This window comes from Lineus longissimus, chromosome 12 (genome assembly GCF_910592395.1).
Source record: "Lineus longissimus chromosome 12, tnLinLong1.2, whole genome shotgun sequence".
Classification (NCBI taxonomy): domain Eukaryota; kingdom Metazoa; phylum Nemertea; class Pilidiophora; order Heteronemertea; family Lineidae; genus Lineus; species Lineus longissimus.
In genome coordinates this window covers 11,073,163-11,100,323 of record NC_088319.1, presented here as the reverse complement: position 1 = coordinate 11,100,323, position 27,161 = coordinate 11,073,163, and the positions used below count along the sequence as shown (strand labels likewise).

Below are 27,161 nucleotides of genomic sequence, written 5' to 3'. Positions count from 1 at the left end.
AGACTCGAGGATGAACGAATCTAATCTGAAACTGATGTTTTCCCAAATGAGCAGCCAAACAGTTTGGACAATGAAACTTGCAGTACATTCAAGATTCTAAAGGTGATGAAGAGCTTTGTAAAGAAAATAAAGAAATCTTCAATATTCCCTTCCAATTAAAACCCATTTCCATACGATTTATGCTTGGCTGACTAAGCCAACCCCCAAGAATCGCAAAAGCCAAGGGTTACTAGTTTACGATATATGAAACGGGGCAACAATGCTCGATACAACAGTCCTTGCTACGAAAACCAATTTCCATAAGATTTGCGCAAGCCTGAATGAACAGACCACCGGGATCCTGATACGCTGGGTCAGGGGCCAAAGCGCCATAAGATTATCTTATTCATATTTACATATCATTCTTTGGGATCATCATCGAGGTTTGAGCGATATCGCTTGCGATATTCATACGAGACGGGGCAGCGGTACTCTTGGAGTATCGAGCAGTCACAATATTTATAATCAGTGTCTATTTCATAAGATTGCGGCTCATATCTTTGATCGTTGTGAATAATGCTTTCAGTGATTATCACGCTCGTCAAACAAATTTGAGATTTGATCTGATGTTTGAGGAAAATCTGTACCGTACCATCAATTCGAAAACAGCGCAGTGGAATGATTAACAAAAGCCTCATTCTCATGGGTGAATCCATCCAGGGGCAAAGCAGAATACATTAGATATGTATTATCAAGTTATTCGTAAAATACTGCAATAAGAACTTCCAAGTTCCCAGTAATCCTAACCGACATGGCAACTGCTTAACCTAATACCGCCAACAGAATGGTGTCTGGGGCAACAACAAATAATAATCCAATACTATTGATGACAGTAACCCATTGGGACCTCCTCAGACATGCTAAAGCTGACTGATTGACTCACAGGTCTTTTGGGAATAGCAGATTAATGTAAATCTTGTATATACAACAATGTACCATGTATTATGCTATGTTTGGGTAACCACTGAACAGAGTAACTCTTGGCCACTATAGACTGAAATCGACCTAGACGAGTCAGTTTGCGGCTAGCTAAGATGGCTCCTTTGGATGGTACTTTTGATCATAATTACACCTACTTCTGCCGATTGCCCAACATCTCACTCAGACCCTCCTGCATCAGCCAAAAGTACCTCCTTAAGGGTTGACCATAGGCATTGTCATTTTGGTTAGAACTCGAAATTCTTAAGCATTTTTCAAGATTTGGAGTCTGTTCTTCGTTTTCAGGAAAAAGTCTCCCATCCTCGAAAGTGGCATTCACTTCATTTTGAACATGCTGAAAGAGTTGCTTCAGGATTTCAACTTCTAGCCAAAGTGGTGGTGCCTATCAACCCTTAAATGGCTCCTTTGGAAGGTACTTTCGATCATAATCACACTTACTTCCGCTGATTGCCCAACATATCTCAGGTAATCAGACCCGGCCATCAGACCCTCTCCCATCAGCCTAATGTGCCTCTTCAGACAAGCTTTTTTCCATCTTTGTCACTGCCTTCAATAGAACCATGACATCAATGCAAGTGTTTCCTTTAATCTTAGCCCTATTGGTTCTATAAATAATGTTGCCTTGCTTGGTTGGTATGAACCCTCGAAACCATGTCCCTCCTCACGTTTATTATATTCCTTCAGTTAACTATGGTCACCCAGCCAATTCAAATTTTACCAGTTATCTCAACTCCCTTTATCATGTTTATATCTCGGACTCTAAATTTTAAAGCTTTGCACTCTCATTCTGAAAATCCTCGTAATGTCAGAGAAACGGGAATACACCGCTGAACAATCATCCAAATAGCTGTTACAGTACCATGTCTGACTCACTGTCGACCTTGTTTTGTTCATTCCTTACAAATCAACAGGATCACGTACATCCAGTTTCCTTGGGACACGATCAACCAGGTACGATTTCAGGGCCCTCCTAATCACATTAACCTGATCTTTTATCTGCTTGTATTTACTGCCCAGGAGGAGTGTCAATATTGGATGACGACCAAGAGAAGGGATTTGGTGGCCATGGGAATGCCAGAAAAATTTAAGCCCATATATTTTACCAGACAGAGACTGATGATATCATTTTCGTTAACCCTTATCCGCTTTTCCCAATGGAATAATCACCATCTATAACTGCGTACACGCCACAGTAGACTCTACCAGCACCTGAATTGACGAGGGCTCCATCGAAACGCTTCTTGCAAATGTGGACTTGGCAACTAAATGCAACGGCCTCTACCTTTCAGGGCATCTACTTCAGGCTGTCTACCTCTTATGTGCTCAGGCTGTCATCTACCTTACATGGTGTCTAACTCAGGCTGTCAGCTACCTTTTATGGTGTCAACCTCAGGTTGTCCACCTTTCATGGAGACTTATCACACAGGCTGTGTACCTTTCATGGTGCCTTCTTCTGCCTTTCTAATTTTTAAGGTGTATACTTCAGGCTGTCTACCTTTTATTGTGTCTACCTCAGACAGTCTATCTTTCACTGTGTCTACCTCAGGCTGTCTACCTTTTATTGTGTCTACCTCAGACTGTCTACCTTTTATTGTGTCTACCTCAGGCTGTCTACCTTTTATTGTGTCTACCTCAGGCTGTCTACCTTTCATTTTATCTACCTCAGGCTGTCTACCTTTCATTTTGTCTACCTCAGGCTGTCTACCTTTCATTATGTCTACCTCAGGCTGTCTACCTTTCATTATGTCTACCTCAGGCTGACTACCTTTCATTATGTCTACCTCAGGCTGTCTACCTTTCATTATGTCTACCTCAGGCTGTCCACCTTTCATGGTGTCTACCTCTGGCTGTCTACCATAAAAGTGAATCCAACAACAATCTTGCAACGTTGATATTGTTATGTCACACCATCCTCTGTTGAGCGTCATTATGCGTACGAATAAAAGTATCGTACTGGCGTCCAAAAAGTTCTGTGTGACGTCATTTTGTGAACAAAGATATTCATCTTGACAGCTGTAACACTTGTTTCACAGAAACATCTCTCCCCTGAACTTCATCTGATACTGATCCATATCAATATATCCTATCCAACTACATGACTGTCGATTACAAGACGCCACAACTTGTAAGCCACAGCAATTCAAAACATATTGTCAATACAAACTCCAATTAATGCCTTAAAAATTGATTTTATGTCAAACTTGTTAAGATCAAACTCCGCGGTATTGAACAAATCTAACATGCCCCATTAATTTTATTTGCGTGAATTGAAAACTGGCGACATTTAAATGAAACACAGCATGTATGAGAACAGATCGCCGTGGGGTGAAAAATTCAATTGGTTCAGGCTGTTTTCATTTCCCTAATAAAACACCAGTTTAAGGAAATCTAAGATAGAATCATCATTTTTAAACTACATGCAACAGTGAAGCACAGCATAACAGCAGAAGTTAATGGAAAACCTATTGTGGTTTGTTTTGCAATGAAATGTTGGTCCATCATAAAATAAGCTGGTACATGTATGATGACTTCAAGTTTAGCCCTTGGCTATTTTTGCTGTATTCGTCTCCATCAATTATTTTACAGTATGCTCCAAATGATTAGAAAACAGCTTACTGTGAACTGTGAACTGTTTGTGATGCTCATTTCCACTGGGTATCAGACTAAATATCACATTTATTGTCAAAATTAAATGGTTTTAAACTTTTACACTTTTAAGTTTGCGTTTTGTAGTACATTTGCATGAATAAAATGCTTATGAAAATTTCACGTTTCTTATAGTTGTAGCTTCAAGTGACTGGGAAAATGGTAGTGGCATAACCATAGCAAAAACTTTTGTTTTCTCAGAATGAAACAATATCTTCATGGGATAAACTGCCTTTTAGCTCCCCGTTAAGACATTGCTCAAGCAGCCTGTCACTCAATGTCCATTAGGAGACGGAGGCTAAAGATTCTGTAAGACTTTCTTGCTGGTACTGATTGTATTGGACCATGTTCATGAATACATCATGAATGACGATAAGGTCCACGTCTTAGCAGCTAAGTTTGCTTGATTGAAAACTGCCGGCCCCTTGTGGTAATGTTACCGGTATTAGAAAATGGCTGTTGTGACGTTTTGGTGTATATTTGCGCAAGTCCTTAAAATTCTGTGCAAATGAGCAGTTTTGCTACTGCAAACTGGAATTATAATCGCTGCAACAAAACGTGGTTTAAATTCACAATCCCCGATCTCAAATGACGTAGACTGATTGCATTTAACTATAAGTACCTTGAACATGTCGAACTATGGCACTTATTTCGTCACTTGATGACCTCATTAGGGTAATGATCGGAGATTGGAATCTTGTTCCCAAAACAAACTCTCATTGGCCGGTAATACTACAAGTAGTGATCATTGGGTTTTATATCCGTCTGCGGTTACTGCAATCACAGATTCTTTTCGCAAACACCTGCGATGACCCAGTAAATGTGCACATGCGATTATGGTCCCAGTTCACAACGATTTAAATTGCTCGGCAGCAGGGCAGTTAAGGCCATTATTACATTAATGTGTCTGGCTAGTTGATCCACCTTCTTTGCAGTGATTGTGATATTGGTAACTCGCTTACCTCCCGCGACAGCACCTACTCAACAGACCATTCATCAGTCTGGAGAAGTAGAACTTGGGAGTAATGTCAACAGCAGACGATGAGATCTGTGATTTGATGAGTTGTGTCTTCTGAACCCAGATAGTTTTAAAACAGAGCAAGTATCGTGAGTGCGCGGATCAGTGGGACTATTAGAGCCATCATAATAATCCAAATAGCCTGAATTAAACTGTCTGGAACGCGTAGCTGTTGCAGTGACTGTGGTTAAGTGTTAACTCCATTTCCTCCAGAGACAAGAGTCAGCTCAATAGGGCCGGAAGACTAATAAACAGCCAATACATTCATTAGCCTGGAGAAGAACTTGGAGGGTATTGTCAAATGACCAATTAACGCTCAGACTGACTCCCATGTGAGGCCCTTTTCTCAGAGTTTCTTCTCCATGGATCTTCTCCAGGTTGCCTTCAGTCTGCCCCTCTTTCGCCGTCCTTGCGGAGTCCACGTCAATGCTGTTCTTGGCATAAGGTCAGCCGGCCCCCTGCGAAAATTTTTACCTTTAATCATTCAAACCAATTACAACTGTTCAATTACTAGTAGCCGAAACAAGTCATTTGTAAGAAAACTACATCTTTAAAATTGGAGCATCAGTATTTTTCCATCAAACCTTGTTAGCCCTTTTAAAGTGAATACCATTCTCCTATGTCAATGCCAATGTTGTCACATGAAATAACCCATTTGGAAAGACGGGTTAGTGTTTCGCTTTGATATGTGACCTTCTCTGTTAATGGCTATGCTCAAATACAGCAGACGTCTCCAATGTTAATTCAGCGCAGGTTGGAATCTGAAACATCCTAGCTATGACTCCTAACAGGGCTGGGCTTAAGACCTTTCCATTATCAGTGGTTCGTTTTTGAGTGGTTGTACGTGATATCACGTCAAAATCACGTTATATCTAAGACATCCTGTTGTTGATAGAGGAAGCTGCTGAAGTGTTCTTATCTATACCGCGATCCTGAGATTCAGGTTAGTTTTAAGTTGTAAATTGGTCCGAACCCGATAAAATTGATCTGTCGCAAAATACATTTCAATGATTTGGTTTGAGGTGCTTCAAAAAAAATATGTTAGAATAGAAATTCATGCTTCACTGTATGTGTTGGTTCAAAGAACTGATACCAAATGGAGGTACACTGGCTGCCTCACAAGCATCGTGAGGGTGGAGCTAAAATGTACATGTAGGGGAAAATTAAGGATAACCAATACTGACAGTGAGGTATCAATTCCTATTTCAAAACACCTCACATTTGATATAGTACAGGCATAATCCATCCAGAATCTGATTTTGACACATTTTATACCAACTCAAGAAGTTTGCCAAACCATAACTGTTGGTGCATAGTGCATTTACACTGCTGGTTCATTCTAAATCAGTGTTTTAGAATATCTCACACAACACCACCCAGCAGGTGGACATGCCACTTCACCCAAAGAAGATGCAAAACTTCACACAAAACCCACTTCACTTTCACTCAAAACTAATAGGCCTACAAGGTATCACTGGCTGATATTCAGCCCTAAATAACTATCGGAGGACCCAGATAAAACCTTCGTTTTGACAATTACAAATGTTATGACATTTTCTTTTCCTATAAATTATGTTACAGTGAAAAACGGGGCAGAAAAAGACAAAATATGATTGACACCTAGCCAATCTATAATAGGCCATCCTTTTGATTTTACAATCATTTAATCAAGCAATCATTGATTTTATTTCAATGTGGTTTGGCTGTGAGAGAATATCAATAATATCAGACTAGAATAACACTTGTGATATTTCTCAGAGGACAAACCCCTGCGGTGTCACTTCCTGAACAAACATTCATTTCAGTTTGGTGAATGAAGGGCTCTCCAATGTCATATACCCCCATTCAGGGCAGTGTCTGATCCTGAACAAACAAGTCATCCCTCGTCTCACTCAACCAGTATCAGTAATCGACACTGACATTGAAATTCACTTCAGTTAGCTGAATGAAGGGATCATCATTCCATCCTTGATGGTACTCTAACCTACATTCGCCCACACCGACACTGAAATTAACTTCAATTTACTGAATGAAGGGCTCATCAATGTCACATACCCCAGACTGAGATTACTCCCCACAGCAGTGTCTCCTCCTAAACAAACAAAGTCATCTCTCATCTCACTCAACCGGTATTAGTATTCGACAACATTGACACCAAACTCCACTTCAGTCCAATCAATAGCTACAGAGGTGATTAGGTCTTCTAATCTCACATCGGCAATCGATAGACCACAGCTTGCTGGAATATTTGATGAACATTAAATTCTAAGGAGGGACAATCTGGTTTTTCAAAGAAGGGCAGATCTCTCAACACCTTAAAGAAACAGCAAGGACGCACCTAAAATCTGCATCAGACGGCACACAAAATACAGAAGACAACCTTATTGATGTATTTAAACCCCACTGTTCACTGAATGCAAAAAAGTGTGTCGAACTGAAATCAGTTTTTTAAAACTCGCCCCATTGAATCTACTGCTGCGTATTTCCCTTGTTCCACAAAACAACAAATATCATTCAATGCTGGAACATCGAAATCTACTCTCGTGTAAAATTACCCACTCCTAGTTTTTCCAGCTCAATTGTTGGGAATCAATGAACCATTGAGACAGTGCAACTGCTCAATCTCTTGGCACTAAATTTTCGTCGGGGGACATTTTTAACCATTCTTTGATAAACACACTGCAAACACACAATGAAACGGATACGGATCTGAATTTCGGGAACTGAAGGACCAAGTGATTCATTCCTTTTTTCCACAGCCATGAACATTTCCAAGGCCGCATTGAATGTTGGCCTTGGGAGGGGTAGAAGGACCTCGTGGGGGGGATAGGGTGGGGCAGAACACCACTAATCATCAGAAAACAGCCCAAATCTGCACTTTAATGACTGTTGAATGCGGTCCTATTTCTACAAATCTTATCCAGGCTTTGCCCAATTTATCCGGTAAGTGGTCTGGCCCTGTGTCAATGCGCCCTCGGTGTGCATAATGACAGGATGAGAGACGCACCTGTCAGGAAATTAGAAGAGGGTCTTGGCAGGTGGGTTTTGGACATGTACTTGGAAAGGAAGGTGACAGGAAGTTGATATGGACAACACGGGTCTGGTGAAGGACGGAGTAGATATTCTATTTGAGTGGGTGATCTGTCTATCAAAGGATTGACCATCAGGTGAAGGCAATTTGGACAATATCAGCATGGCCTATAGCATGGGATGCCATTCATATCCTTCAGAGTTGGTTAAATGCAGAATATACCAGAGACTGATAAAAAGCTTCAGCAACAACAATTTTCGTTCACTCAGAATCTTGCTCTTGATGTAGTTCCTTACCAACAGTACACCAGTACCTCATGTATAGAAGTAAAGTTTGTTTCTTATAGTGTAACCCCTTATGAAAGTGCCAGCCAGCTTTGGCTTATTGAGTTCTTTAGTTTCCAACTCCTATCTCTAATGCCAGGCGCCTGGCGAGGAGGCAGTTTGTACCCTTTATTCAACTAGCTGGTGGCTAACCAACTGGCTGCATCGGAAAAACAGGTTACCAGCAGGCCTTGAACCTTCGACTTCCTTTCGGGAGGTGGATGCCTTAACTACGAGGCCATTGGGATCAGTCCAGGCATTAAAAGTTTTATGTTCCTGGGTTCTATGTTTCTCCAACACAGAAACATTCAACCTGGGGAATAAAAGATGCGGGGAACCCAGAACCCTGGAAATATAAAACTTTCTTTATATTGGGGAACAAAGCTATGCACCAACATGACCAGGAAGTAACACTGGCACTAAAAGACATAGAGACTATCAAGCTTTCCAATAGGTATGTCTGTTCAATATTAGTCTCATCTGACTGGGAAAGGACACCTGTTGCCACTTCCTCATTCCCTCTCTCCAGCATCCAGTTACAAAGGTTCAATAGCTCTGACAGAGACATTATCGGTAGCTGAATGACTGGACATCGATCAACGAGATTGGAACACCAACATAATTCCCAATAGAGATGTCCGTTGGACAAGCTTAATATTAGCCTTAATTCGCTGGGAATGGACACCGGTTGTCTTTTCCAAGTCCCCTCTCTCAAGCATCCACTTACAAAGGTTCAATAGCTCTGACAGAGAAATCATCAAGAGAACGACAGGGCGTTAGTCCCTATGACCAAAAGGTCAACATACATGTATGTTAGGTGCCACAGTAATTTCCTCTGTCTGTATCCGTTCATAGAACTTCACCTCCTCAGATTATCATGAGATAATTTTTATGGTGACATCCTTATATTGAGTGATGAAGACTTCAAGAGATTCATCACAAAATGAGATATGCACCATATCTAGCAATTTAAAGGTTTCCATACCAATATATTGCCCATTGACCTGTCTGGAAATATCAGAGCATTCAGCCAACAGTAAAACCGTTATGATCCAAAATGTCCAAAACCTTCCAATGCATGTTCAGAGCACCTTCTGATCAAGCTGCACCGATGACCCAACAATCATCGGGTGGATGTCGCCACAGATATCCGATTTCAAGCCAAACTGGCCAGTCATGGTGTCACGATCACACATTCCACCAGTCTATGAGCATCCTGAAGCATCACATTCTCCCAAGTCATGACTCGGTGACCACAATGAATTAGCCACATGATCAGTCATGCTCACACATTTCACCATTCCCATGGGTGCCATAATAGATCCAACAACTCACAGTGGTTATCAATGGTTCGACTGCTTTCTGGTCCTACAATGACTCAGTCAGTGTTCCTTTTCACTTACCGCTGATTCTCTATGAGTGATAACAGATGCTCAGTCTCATGGAAGAGAAACAGCTGCAAGAGATGGTTCAATAACCTTCCAAAGATTTGAAACCCTTTTCCAGGAGAATAACTTAAAATTGAAGAGGATTTCACACAGCCTACTCTTTAAATTTAAAAACGAACCTTCTCATTTCCTCATTTAAAAGTCGGGCCCAGATCAGTTAGCTAGGTTCAACCTGATGAACATGTGGACAATAGGGGTTCATACTGGGTTCCATTCAGAAACATGCATATGACTTGATGATCATCAATTGCTTTGATACCAACTTAGACACGACTGAGACACGGGGAAAGGCATTTTAGTGCTCATACGAAATTTGCTTTTCACCAAAAGCTTCTGAAGTTCAGCGGATGACGCAGTGTTCCAGATCAGGGATTACTAAAATCCTCTTTGGAGCAAATGATAGCCATGTTCGATCCATCATGCACCAAAAATACAACAGCTGCAAGTGATAGTTCAATTACATGTTCATGGTCTTGCCCCTTCACTGGAGAATAATTTCAACCGAACACTTCAAAGGTCCAGCAGCACTTTATGGACTATCGAGATGACTCAGTGTTCCGAAACGTGGACCGTTGATCCTCTTTCAAGATTCCAATAATCCAGTTCGATCTTTCATGCAGAGAAGGGACAACAGCTGCAAGTGATGGTTCAATTACATCAGCATTTGGACCAATCTTACCAAATGTTTTGAGAATTACTTAATCATGCAAATAAAGACACTCTGCTGGTCGATGTGCCCGCTTCTTAAGACCATCCTTAGTCATTCGAGGAGAAAATGCCAACAGCTGTCGGTCATAGCGAAGTTTTATACTAAAATATCATACAGCCCCTTGCCTGACATTTAGAGATCACCCCGAAGAAGGAGTTTCTACTCAAGCATGTCAAGTAACGTGTGCAACAGACTAATAGGATTGATGGTTAACAGACCCAGAGGTAACTAGCAGAAAATTGCACCCCATTCCCAAGTAATTTTTGCTTCAAATATTGCAGATCTCCAGCCCCTTTGAACTGTCACGCTGAAAGTAGCCAAACGCTGCCAGTTTAGAGATGGTCTGGAGTGGCTCCTCATGTAACATATGATATAAACAAGCAACCATTGATGACAAACAGAACCTCGGGGCAGATAGCAGAGTATTGCATCCTCTTCTCACTGAACATGTTGAAGTAAATCTGCAATTACACATACATGCATCGTATTTGATCAGTCTTGCTGCAACAGCTAACGACAAAGATGGCCCATTTCGATACTTCAGCTTTTTTTACAGAATCACCCTAAGCACAATTTTGAAAATTAATAAACAGTGGAAAATTGTTGATCTTTGATGATGGAGGTAAAACAGCTGCCCCCAAAATAATTCGTTATTTTCATAGACAGAAACACTTCTAGTCATAATTGAGATGAATGGCAGAAAATTGTGTCATCTAAAAAGATTGACAGAATTTAGCAGGTCGTGATGAGTTTCCACTTCAACCAACCATACAGAAAACATCCAACAGCTGTCAGGGATGGGTGATCTATCTCTTATGATTTTTCTTTTCAGAAGGATAAGGGCAAAGTTGAAAATTCTTCTTGAAGTTCGACATCCTCGTTAACACTCAACCCTTGCAGATGGCCATCAGTAGAAAGTAAGAGACACTTCGTTGGATGAGATCAAATATTCTCAAAAGGACCATTGGCATTATTAAGGGCATTACCCAGCTGTTGTCTACCCAGTCACCTCCTGTTCTACATAAGTAGTTTCCATCAACAAATTGCACAAAAGAAAAAATTCAAAATTGAATTGACTGAATTATTGTGCTTTTTTGGACCGTCGGCACAACAGTGGCATGTGTCATTTTCATTGAAACGACCACCGAAGTATACAAATTGTGTGGAGGCCTTTAATTTCCATGTTGGTTATTCCCACCGGAGGGTGCCCATATCGTATTGTCTGTGTTTCATGAACAACCTCTTGGGCTCAGGTAATCAGATCCTTGTCAAAAGGAATATGAGTCCGCATTATTGCTGACGAAAGGAATGGACATCCCTTAACATAAAACAGGCGAACATTTCCGATATAGATATTCGGTGACCAAGCATGCTAGGCAGGAGTGGCATTCAATTTTAGGATTTGTAAAGGATTTTTCATATCATTCTGGCCAAAGGAACTCAGTTGAACTCAGGAATGTTACCATATCACATTTTCCCAAACGAAAGTGGTGTTGACCAACACTAGATTATCCTCAGGGTAGACCTGACCAATGCTCTTTCATGGTGTCAACTAAAGCCAGTCAACTATGAAAACGGCTGTCCAGGGCTGTGTAACGTAACAATTTGTGATCACACAATCACAGTTTAGTGTTGAGAGGTCAGCCAAGCACCTTTGGCCAGATCTATCTGAAAAATACTTTAGTAAAGGAATGTAATGCATTTTCTAATACATTCTCAAAGAAATGTGGGTTTTTTAAGGTTTGTCTTCAATATCACACACAGTATAAGACCCGCTCCATGAGACAGCCCATTTTAATTCAAATCAAGTTAAAAGTAGGTCAACCAGATTTTTAATGACAACTAGTAGTATCAATCAAAACTATTCCAATTTTGTATCAAAACCTAATTGCATGCAGACTTCCTCAACTTTATTTCAAGCCTCTATCTATTGGAATAAAGCGACAAAAAATGTCTTTGTAATTTACGCGTTTACCCCCCTGGTGAGAAGAATTTAACTCGAATCATGCTAAATTTTGTTCTTCCTCATGGCCAGATTTGAAGTGCCTAGGTCTTATGGTTAAAAAACGTGCACCCCGGTTGACGGATGGATGTACAGACACCAAGCTGAACAGTTATTTTACCGGCTCTGATGACTGTCTTCAGCTGAGGTACTCATATCAGAGGTACTTTGTCTTGTTTTCCAGTGCTTGGTAACAAAAAAAAACACGTTATAAATCAGCTGCCACAAGGAAAGACTCAATTGCAGAATGTAAAAGTAGTCTAGTATTCTACATAGTATTCTATTCATGATGTTACCATAATAACCAGCAACGAAACCAATCATATATCAAAGCTTATGGGTCCTTGAGGACCAATTTGAAGCAATTATTGTAAATTTAAGAGGCCCAAGGCAGTATTAGATAACACACAAATATCAGTTATGCCACTTATACAGTAAGGCAAAGGACACTCAATATCTGAAGTACTTGTGAAGAATATCATTTAAAGAAAATATTTTTTCATTTTGAAACTTTGTTGAGTGCAGAGCACATACCATAAACTGCCAGGTTTTTGCAGTTCTTTTGAATTAGCGGATGTGGCAAACACATGTTAAATTGTTTTGTAAAAACAAATAACTTTTATCATACACGCAACAGCTCTAGAGAACCGCTGAGTTTATCATCAGATCGAAGTTGACTGTCTAGCGAACGAGAAGAAGAAGATCATACATGTAAGTCCTCCAATTTACGTCACGAGGAACAAAGGCATGAAACAATCCTACTTACTACTTATTAGACTTTCAGCAGTACACCACAAATTGGCCACACTTTACTGCTCTATTTGCATCCTTTTAAAGAGTCACTCAACCCCAATAGAAATCCGATTAGTGGTCTTTGAAGTTTCCAGCGATGCAGAAGACGAGTTCTGATTAGAAGTGAATGGACTAGTGCCATCAGCATCATATATGGGTCACATTTGGGGTAGGATTCATGTTAGCTTTCATTTTTAAATTTTAGGGTGACCGTGGGGTCATTGAACCAACCTGTCTGTCAAGTGTAGAAAGAACCAGATTACGTAACATATCCTATGGCATCAATCACATCACAACAGTCTCTTTGAAGGCCGATCTTTAGAGAGTTATCAAGGTCAAAGGGTTCACTGAGACGTTGAAAAGTAGGTCGTATATGGTGGTTAGATGTACCAATGATTTCAGATTGGTGGCAGTCATGCAAGTAGTAAAGATATAACCATATTTTTAAGGTTTTCAGATTTGGCCCCCTGCTGGCTAAGCAGTGAATCAGATTGAACCGAACTTCGACCCCTGAGATCACCTAACTATAGGGTACCGTACATTTGTACCAAATGTGAAACCAATGTTCACTGCAAGGCTTACAACCGATTCACACCATTTGATCTCTGTGACCTTGAGAAGTAGGTCAAATCAAAATTAGTTTGACATGTGATGTTAAACTAAAAATATTATTGAAATAAGTCACTGATAAGCAAGATATTGCACTTTTACCTTCGAGAATCATAATTGACCAAAATTCGGCGTCAGAGGTCATCTGACCAAGAGGGTCAGGTGTACCAAGTTTCAAGTCGTTACGACGAACAAGGACGAGGACGGAAGACGGACACAGAGGTATTGTATAGACTACCATAAGACGTACCAATAAAACTAGCCCCATCTCTCAGGTTTATAACCTTCTAAGAAATAAAGTAACACTATAAAAAAACTTATCTTGCAAATATTAGTTTAACAGTCTCCATAACCTTGATGCGACAACCACACTAACAGCTCAGATCGAATCCTCTTCCATCAAAAGGCGAAATGAAAATCGACTGATTGCCAAAGTCAACTCCTCTGATGATTACACTTTGAACATCTTCAAATCATTTTGTCGTCTCGATCTTGTTAGTACTGATCAGCAGACTTCGTCAGGAGCACTTCAATCAAACTAAATTCAGTTTGTCTTCAAACCCATTGCGAAAGATGATTACTAAGTTCCTGTTTTGAAAATGGTACCTTTTTATATGAGTGCGATTACAAAGATTTTTCAAAGTGAGATGACGAAGTTTGAATTCTCTTAGTGGATTTAACCATGAACCCAGTCAAATGGAGAAGTTCAAGTCTAATTCAGTTTGCTTCAACAATATTGTGCAAAATAATTACAGCATATTTCATGAGAAAATTATCATTGGTTGATACTTGGACACCTTATACAACATGGAAATAAAATGCAACCTACCTTCACTTTCGTTGCAGGACACGTGTTTGTTGGCTTAATGTATGCTTCATGAACTTGACGACGGATGAGATAGCCAACAACAACCCCTATGACAAGGAAGACTAATAATATGAGTATCTTAATAATCCAGCCTTTCCAGCCCTGGAGGCAGAGCGGATTGGACGGTTTGTCCATTTGTTTGTATTGTAAGTCCACGCGATCTGTGTCTGAGTTCCATCGCGTTAGGCCCGGGATGGAAGGCATCGCACTGCAATTAGAAGAAACGATTCAGATCAGAACGATGCCTGGATGATAGCGCATGAAGGACCAGTGAGGGAGAAAATTTTGAAAACACATAGACACGAAAAAAGAGTTGGTGCCATGATGAAAAATATGTGACCTGTCATAGCAAAACCAGGCGCATGTCGCACAGAAGATGAACCTCAATGACACCAGGAGATCATGGAAGAAATTGACAAACTCGGATTTCACAACCAGTTCATCTCAACCTGCCAAGCTTAGAGCAATATTCGCCTGATTTCCTGATTTTGCTCGGGTCACATATATCTTGTATGCAGTGGTGACAATTAGGTCCTTAGAATGATTTTTCGACTAAGGTGCTGACTGAAAAAAAAGAAAAGGAGGAGACCCAATGCAGCACTCAGCGCCGAAAATAACTACAACTTTTTCAAATTAATTTCCTTAATATGCGAAAACGTTTTTCTAATCAAAGCAATGCTGCTGATGGCTTTAAGTCGGTGATTACAAGATATATTTAACTAATAGGTAGATGTAACTGCAATATTCATTACATTAGGTGGCCAAGGGGATAGACCTACTCCCCAGATTAGATCCAGAATACACAGTGGACTTTTTAGGATGAACAACAATCATTTCTTACAAACGTAAGGCCTACTAGCAGTAAGATGTATCATTCAATTCAAAATGTTAGTCCGTCTTTTACCTCTTCTCCTCCAGGGTGGAGAGCGTAAAAGCAACACTTTTAGATTTTATCCCAGCTACATCTACACACTTTAGGCAAAGCTGACAGAATGAATTGAAGTTTCTTTTATATATTTACCATACCCTAGATCCATAAGCACAAACCCACATAAGTCAGTCCCTGATGAGATCCCTTCCGGCCACAAACACGCCAAGACCCAATCAATGCTTGTAAAAGAATTTCCATCACCAGTAACATTTTTGAAACAGTACAGGAAGCAAGTTGAACAATTTTTGTCAGACTTTAAAGGGATACATTCGTCATTACTAGTGATCCAGGAAAATAGAAATGCATTGTACACAATGCCACAGCATAGTTATAATGCATACGAATATACTAGAACTTCTTTTTTCAGTATTTGTATATCTGTCTACCCAACGGCATTGCTGAAATTTATATATTTAGTACATATTTACGTAATTGGATTGTAGTAAGCTTTGTTTCATGAGTATATCTAGTGACAAAATCCCCATATCAACACATCCAAAATTTCCTGTGCAAATCCTTGATGAAAGTTTCCACCAAGAGCGAGAGGCATTCTATAATACCCCAAGTGGTGTAGTTTCAATTAGCTCATATTGTCACCAAGACAACACCAGGCCGCAGGACAATATTTCAAATAACATCCGCCACTGGCTAACTTGGGTAGGCATTGTCAAGACACATAGTATGCACTGGCTTTTGGAACCACTGAGAGAGAATATGGGGTAGGCAACGAATTAATAGTACAGAAAGCTATAGGCCCTCCTCACAATTTCAACAATGGGCTTGACTGAAAATCTATTATAGAAGTAAAGAACAAAATTTCGAACCAGATTGATGGGGCAAAAACAGTCGCAGATCTAGAAGACAGATAACTGTTTGTTTAACCCAGAGTCCAAAAACCCCTAAGTGAGGCAATCTAAACGTTACAGGGCCAGATTGGGGACGAGATTGATGGACGGGTCCCCTGAACCTGAACAATACAAAATGAAATACACGTCGATTTCAGGCGTTTGAGGCAGGCAACTCCCGAGGATGGCTTGAAGCGGCGTATGGATAATCGAGGTTTGCAAGACAGTGTGTATGAAAAAGATGTCAATAGAAACTTACAATTCACCGGCTTCAGCAAGAGCAGACATAACCACATCTACTCTTCAGTTGACCATAAAAGCAACTTCCTTAGAACATGTAGAAAGTCGATTGTCTTACTAAGCCCCTGGTCTGACCCTAAACTTAAGTATTGGTAAGATTATTGATCGAGATGAACTCATTAATTATATAAACAGAACACTTATAGTAACCTCAACTTGGGACATATATCAATTTTGAGTATAGATAGATTCCTAAACAATTGTGTGGGACATATATCAGTCTAACCACTGAACCATTTGTAATACACTTTTGAAACAAAACAGTTTTAATTTCATCCTTAATCACACACACCTGTTTCCTAGTCAGATTTTAACCAGGCGTAGGCCTTTAAAATATTGAGATACTTGCCGTCTTAACAAGGACTGAATCCCCAGATTTTCACACAAATTTGGAAAGGGTGTGTCCAGCTGCTCAATATGCTCAAAGGAAGTTGAAGGGAAAATGACTCACCGGTAAGAGAATTAGAAAAGAAACAGCTACTACATGACAATGACGTACATATAGATAATTCAACACAGAACTACTTGCAGGGGTGTTAGGCCTAAAATTCTACAATTAGGGGCCAGTCAACTTGAGATAACTGATAACAGAAAATAGTGCAAATAAGACATTTCGTGCTGATAAAAATTGCTGACATGTTTGGGCTAGACATTTCATGCTGATAAACACTGTCGTCACATTTGGGCAACATAAAATTTCAGTCTGATCGAAATAGAGCATATTTTCAGTCAAACAATCTGGTAATATTTTTTTGGTTGTTCCAATAATATAAACATACCAAGGTCATAGACAGCCACCTTTTAAAATGTGTCGAAACCCTTCAAACTGACTTCGGGCTAAGGAGTTTCTACAGTCCAAATCACAATTGACATCCCGTAAATACGTGAAACATAGAGAGATTAACGTGTCTATGGTGCATCATTGGCGTACAACTCGTGCATACGTTGCGTATCACTGACGCGAAGCAGGAGAGATGTCACTTTTGACTTTGACTGCACGTATCCTATTGAAAAGGCTTGAATGATAAATTCTTGTTTCAATAATGTAGTGAGGCAAATGACTTCAAGCATTTTAAGATAGAACAGAATCATTCTTCATTCTACAAACTACGTATCATTTAAACACGCACCAAAGCTTTAGGGAAACATCCATTTCCCTTTGTTTTCTGTATTTCATGCGCTGTGCTTCTGCCTTATTCTTTTTCATTAGAACATTCAGCAGACACTGTTAAAGGAAATGGATGTGTCCCGAAAGCTTAGGCGAGTTTTCATATTGCGTTTTTGCTGGAACGAAGAGTCATTCCGTTCTATTATAAGATTCAACAATGCCAATGTGTTGGCAGATATACAAATACCATGTTTCAACATATTCATATGCATCATAACTGCATTTCTATTTTCCTGGACCACTATTACGAAAAAGCTTACCCCTTTAAACCAGTGTTAAAAGACATTTTATTACATAAATTGTTCGTAAATCATATTGGACATGCTTTAAATATCTGATGCTTATTTCAATTATACATCCAAAGCCTGATGCCATTTCCAAACTTCTGAAAACTTATGACATAAATTTCTCCAATAATGAGCCTCAGGGATGTCAGGTGAAACATGGACCAAGACTTCATAATTTACAAATAACGTACTGGTACGGTATGTGTTGCCTATTGTCATAAAACAGAACCCCACTGTACACTAACTCACTTAATAAAACACGTTACAATATATTCCAATTTATCATGTTTATCATGTTTATTATTCAGTGAGCAGATAGTAGAAATTGAATCACCGTCCAGGGACCATGGATGCTGTATGTTCACGGACAAACAGAAAATACCCACCATTTCAGCACAATAATCTATTGAGAGAACGACAGTCATGACTGAACACAGTGAAACGAAAATACTCAGAACCATTTTCGTTTTTTGAATTGCACCTTTTTGTACTTTAATTTGTTTTGACAACCCCATAACAGTAACTTCAATTCAATTTTCTATTCTGCTGCCATATATATTATGCTACAAAGCATTGTTGAAAATTTTGTGTGAACTTTAAAACTGTGGAACACCACGAATCAAGTACACTGCTTTACAAATAACTGTCTGTACCTAGAAGTTCAGAACACTGATTTATAAAGTGCCATACTTTATAACTAACGATACAGTGTATGTAAGTATATGAGTTTTAGTTTTTAGAGACTTAACAGCAATTGGATATTTCACTTGATAATTGATTACATGTGTTTAAAACTTATATTTAGTATCATATTAATCTTACTAAGCAATGATTTTCTCATTAAGAGATATGAATTTACCAAATTAACTTAGTTATCCTCAGCCAATCCAGCAAGTGAATAATACCAACTTTCACACAGCCCTATAATTAAAGAAATCCCCCCCAAAAAATCTAAAAACTGGCATCATAGGATGATATGATTAGACTAATCAGCATACTTAACAAACTAACTTCATTATCGAGGGAAGAAAAAAAACTGCTAATTTCATCTCTCCATATTTTTAAAATCTCATTCTTGATAACCAGCTTTAAATTCCAGTAGAAACCCATTTAATTGAATTAACTGTAGGCGTGTGTTAATTAATTTACTTAAAGTCTCTGAGGTTGTTATCTTCTCGCCTTGAACATTTTTTTAGTTTTCTTCAGAAATTCTAGTTGGCTACATGTATATAAGATTGGCAAAAAAAGGAATGCACTCAGAAAAGTTCTATATGCCACACATTACCCCAGTGTTCACTAGAATATTCATCCAGATTTAATGGAACTCAGGAACATCGTATGGCAGATAATTTACAATAGCAGAATAAAATCTTTGGGATGAATATAATATCAGCAGTGTCATTGAAAAAATTGTTCCTTTTTCACCATTTTTGTTCACCTGGAGTTTGAAGTTTGAGCCAGGACCCAACTCAGAACCGTTACATTTTTAAACCCACTATGGACAAGGAAATATTTCCAAAATTTCCAATTTTTTTCTATTTAACCCCCTCTATTTAAGATGAACCTCTGCTATCGGCAAATTGTCTACAATGAACTTTGCCTTATGCATCACAGTGCATGACTATGCATTACAGTGCATTTGATGGCAAAATGTTGCATGAATGATGAAAGAGCCAATAAGTTCGGAATTGGTAACGCTTATGTGAGGCCGAAATATGGCTCAAAATATTCGTCATACCACTGCCAAGGGTGGCAAAACCTTGAACAGTGAACATAGCGGTAAAACTATATTGTGTTTTTACACCTTAAATTTTATGATAATGACAAATATTCACCAGGTTACATTCCAAATCCATCCTTTAAATTAAATTGTGTTAGTGGCACATCACTGACGTGCTACCAGGCACATAGGTAATTATACGCACACCCTTCGCAAATGAATGAGCGATAGGTATGTCATACCACCAAACTATATTCAAGGCCCTTAGACTCATCATTTGGGATGGGCCTTCAGTCAATTATTGCAACAGCGCTCAGAGCGAACAGCCAGGCTGGATATTGCCTCTAAAAGTTTCATTATGTATATGAGGGTCCCTTTAGGCTATACATCTTATCCACGCAGGTGCTGGTTCCGGTGACCGGATGAGAGGTTCAGTATGAGAGATAACAAGGTAAACAGCATTAAAGATGAGGGAAGCAGCCACTGTTACTCCTAGGAAAGATATAAGGCCATTAATACTCGTGATAATCGATTCCCCAGCTTGCCGAGAATTGGGCAGGCCTTCAAACTTGCCCACCTGGCCTGTCCTGGGAAAGGAGAATGTTTTTTTCAGTAATGCTAGAAAAAGTGTAATATTGGCATCTTGGAAGGGGGGGGGGAGGGGGGCAGGGTAATAAGATACAGATGACTAGTGTAAGACAAACTCAAAGCCAGTCCCAACTGTGTCTTGAATCTCTGCCAAATAACCAACTTGTGAATGGATGCAGTCCTTTTCATCACCTGCCTCTGCATGTCTCCTCATCAGCTTGCCTAACAGTCAACAAAGGCGCTGTAATTCTGTACCATCTCTCCAGTTTTTGTCAAACCTCTATCATGGCTTTAAGCCAATGGACAGTTCTGCACTGCTATAAAATATCTTCGTTAAAAAGCCTGATTCTACAATCAGATAGTACATTAAGGGAGTACGCCATTTGTAATAACTGGTGGTCGAGAAAATACAGTTATCACAATGCCATAGTGCAGTTATTATACAAATGAATTTGCTGAAACTTGGTATTCATAGAATTTGTATATCTGTCTGCACAACGGCAGTGCTGACATTTATGGAAGTGACTACTTGGCAAGCCCGGCTCACCAAACAGCGACTTTTTCTTGTCCTGAATGGAGAGCCGAACTCATTAATATTAAAGTAAAGTCTCCAGCTCGCCAAACGGTAGATTTTTTACTTGTTTGGCAAGCCCGGCTGGCCGAACAGGGTGGCTTTTTAGTGCTGTTTGGCAAGCGGCTCTCCAAACAAAGATGACAAAAAAGATGCCTGTTAAGCGAGCGGCTTGCCAAATAGACCCGGCCGACATTTATATCAAGTACATATTTACGCAATGAGAACTATCAAGTTCAAGTAGAAATCTTAAGTTTTTTTACCAACAGGGAGCTCTTTAAGCAGGCTAGCATGTAATAAATGGCATGTTGGTAAAAAAAATCGATCTGTGCTGTCAGTGTTAGTCTGTCCCATGATACTCCGTCAAGTACAATTAGGCTGAAAGTCGCAACCAAGAAATTCATGCCACCAGGATTAGTCACAACCTCGCACCACTTTGGGAGTCAACAGTAATCAAGTTATCTAAATGGTCGTTTGATTCACTAATGCTTGTCTAATTTTATATGACGCATGGCACGGTCTCCGTTATAAAAACATATTGCAATGTCTAAAACTATTCTTAGGGTGTTTTTTTCTGAAGTGATGTCTTCTTGTGACAAATCTGACATTCCGTAACGAGTTTCATTGAACAGTTGAACAATCTATAGAAACAGGATAACAATATGGACTGCCCTTTCGCATGTTTCGCTGTAAACATGATATCAAATTCTGTGCAATGCTCAGCGCATGCCTACAAAGAATTCAGTGGAATATTGCAAACTTTGTGCTGCTTTTCTGACAAGGGCTTTTGCCTTCACACATAAACTTTGAGAAGATAAGTTAAGACTTTCAACAACATCGATTTCATGTTCAATGTTAATAATATGCCTTTGGGACTCCAGAATATCTGAGTCATAGCAGCTCCAATCACCAATGTAACCTAAGTACATAGTCACATGGATGCCAATATCACAACAGATTTTTCACTCACTACTGCTTTCATTCGACAGAGATTACCACAGTATCAACTGGCCATGCAAAAATACCTAATAGCCAAAAGCCACAGTGACAGCCATTTGACAAAAAAGGCAGGTGATGGAACACAGTCAGCGTGGCTGAGGTGGAGATGCATGGAATTGAGAGAAAAGAAGAAATATCTCAAGATACGCTTTGAAAATTGAGAGATATGAATGACAAGGTACAACTATTGCCTGATAGCTATCAATGTTAATTCTAGTTCTATGCACTTGTTAAAAGTAATCTGCAGATAGTTACCATGAACATGATGAAGGCTGAGCATTCGTTGTGGCAAATGACATCTAAGATTAACATATCAAGTGATATACACTATGATCAACATGCAGGATACAGAAAAGTGGGACCAAACTTTAAATTTTCTTTGAAAAAAATTTCTGTTGGCTTAAGCACTGCATTGTACTACTGATGAACTGCAGTCAAGGTGGTTCCAAGCTGGTCCATTACCCACCCCCCACCCCCTTCGTCCCATTAAACACTACAGAGAAAATGGCAAAATATGGGACCTTATATCCTTTTGGCCCTGAGGCCAGAGGAAGCGCAGCAGGCTCTGTGGGAATGGGGGGTGGGGGGGGGGGGGGGGAGAACACCACTTGTTGTCCCATAAGAGGCCAAATATACAAGGAAAACATGTTTTCGAAGATGTCTGGATAGTTTATATATATGTATTACATGCACATATACATATATTTTGTATTCAATAAAGCTAGTAAAAGAGTAAAGAAACAAATTTGGCAGGAGTTACCAATAGACATGCTACAATAGGGCAACGCGTAATAATCATTAGACAGTTTTCTCACAATGTTTCTTATTAGTCAAATGAATCCTTAGACAATTTTGTTTCAACAGAATCCAGTTAAACATCTAAATTGGAAATTCGAACAGTTGACATTTAGCAAGCTGAATTACTCTCTATCAGGTTTGCAAGTTAATTCCACTGCAATGCACACAAGTCAAATGAGGCAATCTCGTCTGGATCAGTCGTTCCGAAATCTAAATACGCATCACCCTGAGTCCATGCTGACGCCTGTACATCGATTCCCATTCTAAATCTCATAGAATTACAGCTCAAATGAATAGTGCCAGAGACTTCGATTTTAGCTTCGGCACAATTATAGAAAGGACTTCCAATCATAATGACATCTATGTGATTAAATTCAACATCTCAGAACCCGGAGACATATTCAATTTTAGAAAATCATGGTTCACATCTTCTGGAGATGATCGCTCACGGGCAATTCATTGGATTTGAAAGTTTAACTGTCTTTTATATATTACTGAACAAGTTTCAATTCGAATTCTGCTGATTTGAATTTACGTGATAATTCTTAGTGTTTAATGATGGGGAAAAAAAAACAAGGACACATTACAAGTAACATAATTGCCAAACAGACATCATTCTCTAATGAAGGGGTCACATAAAATTCTGTTCCTCATACTCTTTGGGCCCCGAATGAACACCCCACTATGCACATCCACTATTCTCCTTGACGCACAACATTGCTAGATTTGTCAGACTTCAAATAAATCAATCTCAATACGTGTAATTTTATTATTAATTTTGAGACAGGCAATGAGATTTATTGCAGCTTTACATGCTTTATGGACAACTGATATGCTACGATACGCTGAAATGATGAGCAACAGTAATGTCTAGTCAACATGTGGATACTTTAATTGAAAACTGTCAACGTAACATTCATATTTGATAGTGATAGAAAATCTATTGCTTTTTGTTGAACAAGGCACTCAGATATATTGCCGGCATGAATAAATTTGACAAAATTCTGTGGTGGTTGACAACTTTTATGAATGTTTTAATAAAAAACAAAGCTGTATACATTTAGGTATGTGTTCAGGGATTGCATACTGATGAATGCAAAATAGTGTGTTTTTTAACATTGGGATGATGGTGAGCTTCTTGAATGTGTGGTATTAGGGGTTTAGTACCCCTTGCCCAGAGGAACAAAGTTAGTTTTTTTTTGGTTCGCATTTTGACATAAACATAGTAAAGTTATGAAGAGGCTGTGAGTACGCTTATCAAATATTCCTTGGGTTATTATCATGGCTAGCAGATTGACAACCGATTGGAGAATCAGTTGACAAGAGGCATCTGGTATACGGTAAAAAAGGTACAGGAAAAATCTAGCACCTAGCATCCTACCTGGCATTTCACATTAAGATTCTCGCCAATTTCCCTAAAAAGCTTGTGTTTGGTCTTAAATCTAATAATTTGTCTGTTAAGACCTAATTGGCCAGGCACATTGTTAATTTATCATTTATCATTTAGCATTTATCAGTTAACCCTTTTGCAGAGGGAATTGTCCTAGAATCTTTACAATCATCATGATCTTGATAGCTGTGTTTTCACTATTGAAAACTATATGGGTATACTGGAAATTTGATATACCTATTTCTAAGGCCTATGCAATGCCTACGCAACAAATAAAGTTAAAGTCATGAATAGAAAAAAAGAGAATTCAAATGATTTTTTTTTTAAATTGTGTACCTTTTTTACCTATTTATGCCATTTTGTGTACCTATTTTTCCAGTACCTTTTTTCCGGTACCTTTATTTCCGGTACTTTTATTTCCTGTACCTTTTTTCCTGTACCTTTATTACCTAGATTCGAGGCATCTACATCACTTTGGCACTAGTAGATTGGAGAAACGGGAAGTGAGATATAACACGGTACTTCTATACCTAACCTGACAGCTTGATACAATCCTGCCAACTATGTACCAAGAATGTCATATCCACAAACAACAAATTGTGATCGCACTCATATTGAAGAGAAGAGAGCGTTACAACACGCACTGAATGTGTGGTCTCCCTTTTGACAAGAACGGCATACTATCACCCAAACCTTCAATCAATTCTATCCCCTGCCTACTCCTTTGATTATTATTAATTTTGCAGTGGCAACTGATGTAATTTATTGTGACTTTATGGATCGATGGTAGACATTAATCTGGTTGAGTTGATGCATGGCAGATGGGAATAAAGGCTGAAAGTGACAATAATCATCTCAGGAATTTCATATATCAGAGATACAGAATTGTTATGTTTGATATGAATATGCAGAGCACAACATTCCATGGATATTGACAATAGATGAAATTTAAAAGGGAACAATCTATCAATATCTCTATTGCTTCCTTTACTGTTACTTGCAAAATCTTCACAAGCAATTTACTTTTGCAATTTTTCACGATACATTGTCAAACGCGAAGTCAAAATATCTATGGAAAGTTCAACCCTGACGCACTAATCATTACATTTCAGCAAGAATTCATAACTGATTTTAGCCAACTTTTAGTTTTGCGGACATTTCAGGTGGCTTTAGAAATAAGAACTATAGAATTAGTTGGATCAAGAGCAAGTGAACGGGAACTAACAGCACACCCCTTTAACAATCCTTGTCAAATTCTCTGCATCTCTGGCCCTTTCCCTCCGTTCTCAACCATCCCTGCAATCACCTTCAGGCATTCTCTCCATAAACAATAATCACCTGCCGATGCTGTGCATGGTTTATCAGGTTCCAATCATCACAATTGCTTCTGGCTGTGTCGTCAGTGTGAATTTTATCCTTCATTTCACAATTCTATGATCACTATCAACACAAAATCAAACATTATCAAGACCCAATTGCACGACAAAGCTCATAAATGTGCAAAACCAAGTAGTTTTTAAAAATTTCATCACTGAAATCATGACTATTGCCAATTATCTTAATCACACATCTAGAAACCACAATAAAATCAAATCCAATTTAGCATGAAATGGGGTGAGGGTACAATCAACAACATCATTCCTTCATTACAACAACTGACTTAGTGGAGAGAATATTTTAGGATGTGGTGCTTGTGCTTGATAGTATCTTCATCACCAACTTCCCTTCAGGCCAGTTTCATCACATTCATTTTCACTCTCCTTGTCTGGACAATGCTGATTGCATTGAAACTGAATCACACTCTAACACTTATTTTCTCATGATGATAGTAGGCTTGGTGAAGTGCGGGGTGATGATAAGACCTTAATGATCAAACTCTACATCAGTGATTAATCCTGTCTAAATCTACATATTCAAGGGGTTCAGGGGTCAGCCTCAGACTGCTTATTTTGCACGCAAGGAAACACATGGTGTTCTTAATTAGCAGTCAGCAATGCATTCATTCATTCACCAAAGAATAAATCCAAGGTCACTAGCCCAAGAGACCAGTCTCAATAGAAAGCAATGCCTGGTATAAAACCAAAGTGTTTTGATGAATGACAAAGCCATGCTATGTATGACAAGAAAGGAAATACAAATACAATAGGAATAATGAACTTTTTGCAGAAGCATGGGCCATCTATTCCTGTACAAGCCTTCAATACAGTCAATTAACTTTTTTCCTCATTTGCAATCATTGTCGAAAAACAAGAAAAGAAAGTAAGAAGTTCATGTATCTTATGAGCAATCCCAACTCATCAACTTTTTCTTGATCGTCAAGATGGATCAGGAAGTCGATTAATTTGTTTGGCTACCAGGGAGGCGTGTTACTGTCATAGTGCCGTAGGGCTCTGGTGTTGATGGCATTGATCCTGCGCTCAAGCAACTGTGAATTATGAGTTATATAGAATAACTGGCGCCAAGAGGCGATGTAGAGAATAATGAGACATGCCAAAGGTTCGTGAAGAATGAAACTTGTTACTGTAAACCACAGAAAGGTTGGAAGTCTATACACTCAGAATGGGAATAACTAAACTTTCTCCAAGATTTAACGCAATTATGTCAGAGTTGGAAACAAGTCCCATCTGCAGCTTCTAGTTTACCCAGCAATGACCACAAGAAAACCGAGAGTCAACCATTGAAACCTTCATTGGCAATTGTGAGGAAGGTCTCAACTTTTTCCGAAGTTACAAACTCAACAGATGAGTGATAACACATGACAATGATGTCGGCAGTCTTCTCCTGTCGATTGCACTGTGATATAAGAATCAAAACACACATTTTTGACTGTTCTTTTTTGGTATTCTCATCGAGCAACATTAGTTCGATAGAAGTGAATGCTCAAATAACAGCTACTGCGTCAAGTGTTGGAGCAGGGCTGATTGATGTTTACACTGAGCACTTGTACCCCAGCGTTCAAATATTAGTTAACTGGTAGCTATTTGTTCCAAGAGTGTGGTGCGGATACAAATTTGCCAAGCTATTCCATACGTTTGGCAAGCGTTTTATCATCGGATTCACCCAAGTGTTATAGTTGTTTGTCGTCCTTTTTTCTTCATTTCTATGGAGACAATACAAATTTGACAGTGCAAGTACAAGGG

At 39.2% G+C, this 27,161-nt stretch overlaps 1 protein-coding gene across 5 annotated transcripts in view; it reads right to left on the bottom strand.

The window, feature by feature from the left end:
* Window positions 1–27,161, bottom strand: part of LOC135496597 (N-acetylated-alpha-linked acidic dipeptidase 2-like) — a 150,568-nt gene that overhangs the window by 29,604 nt on the left and 93,803 nt on the right. For 4 of the 5 annotated variants that reach the window (XM_064785996.1, XM_064785994.1, XM_064785998.1 and 1 more), the window contains one exon: window positions 14,386–14,632. In XM_064785996.1, coding sequence (XP_064642066.1) covers window positions 14,386–14,632 — 247 coding nt within the window. Of the gene's footprint in view, window positions 1–14,385; window positions 14,633–16,459; window positions 16,560–27,161 lie in introns of those variants that run through there. The other variant, XM_064785995.1, reaches the window with a different exon arrangement.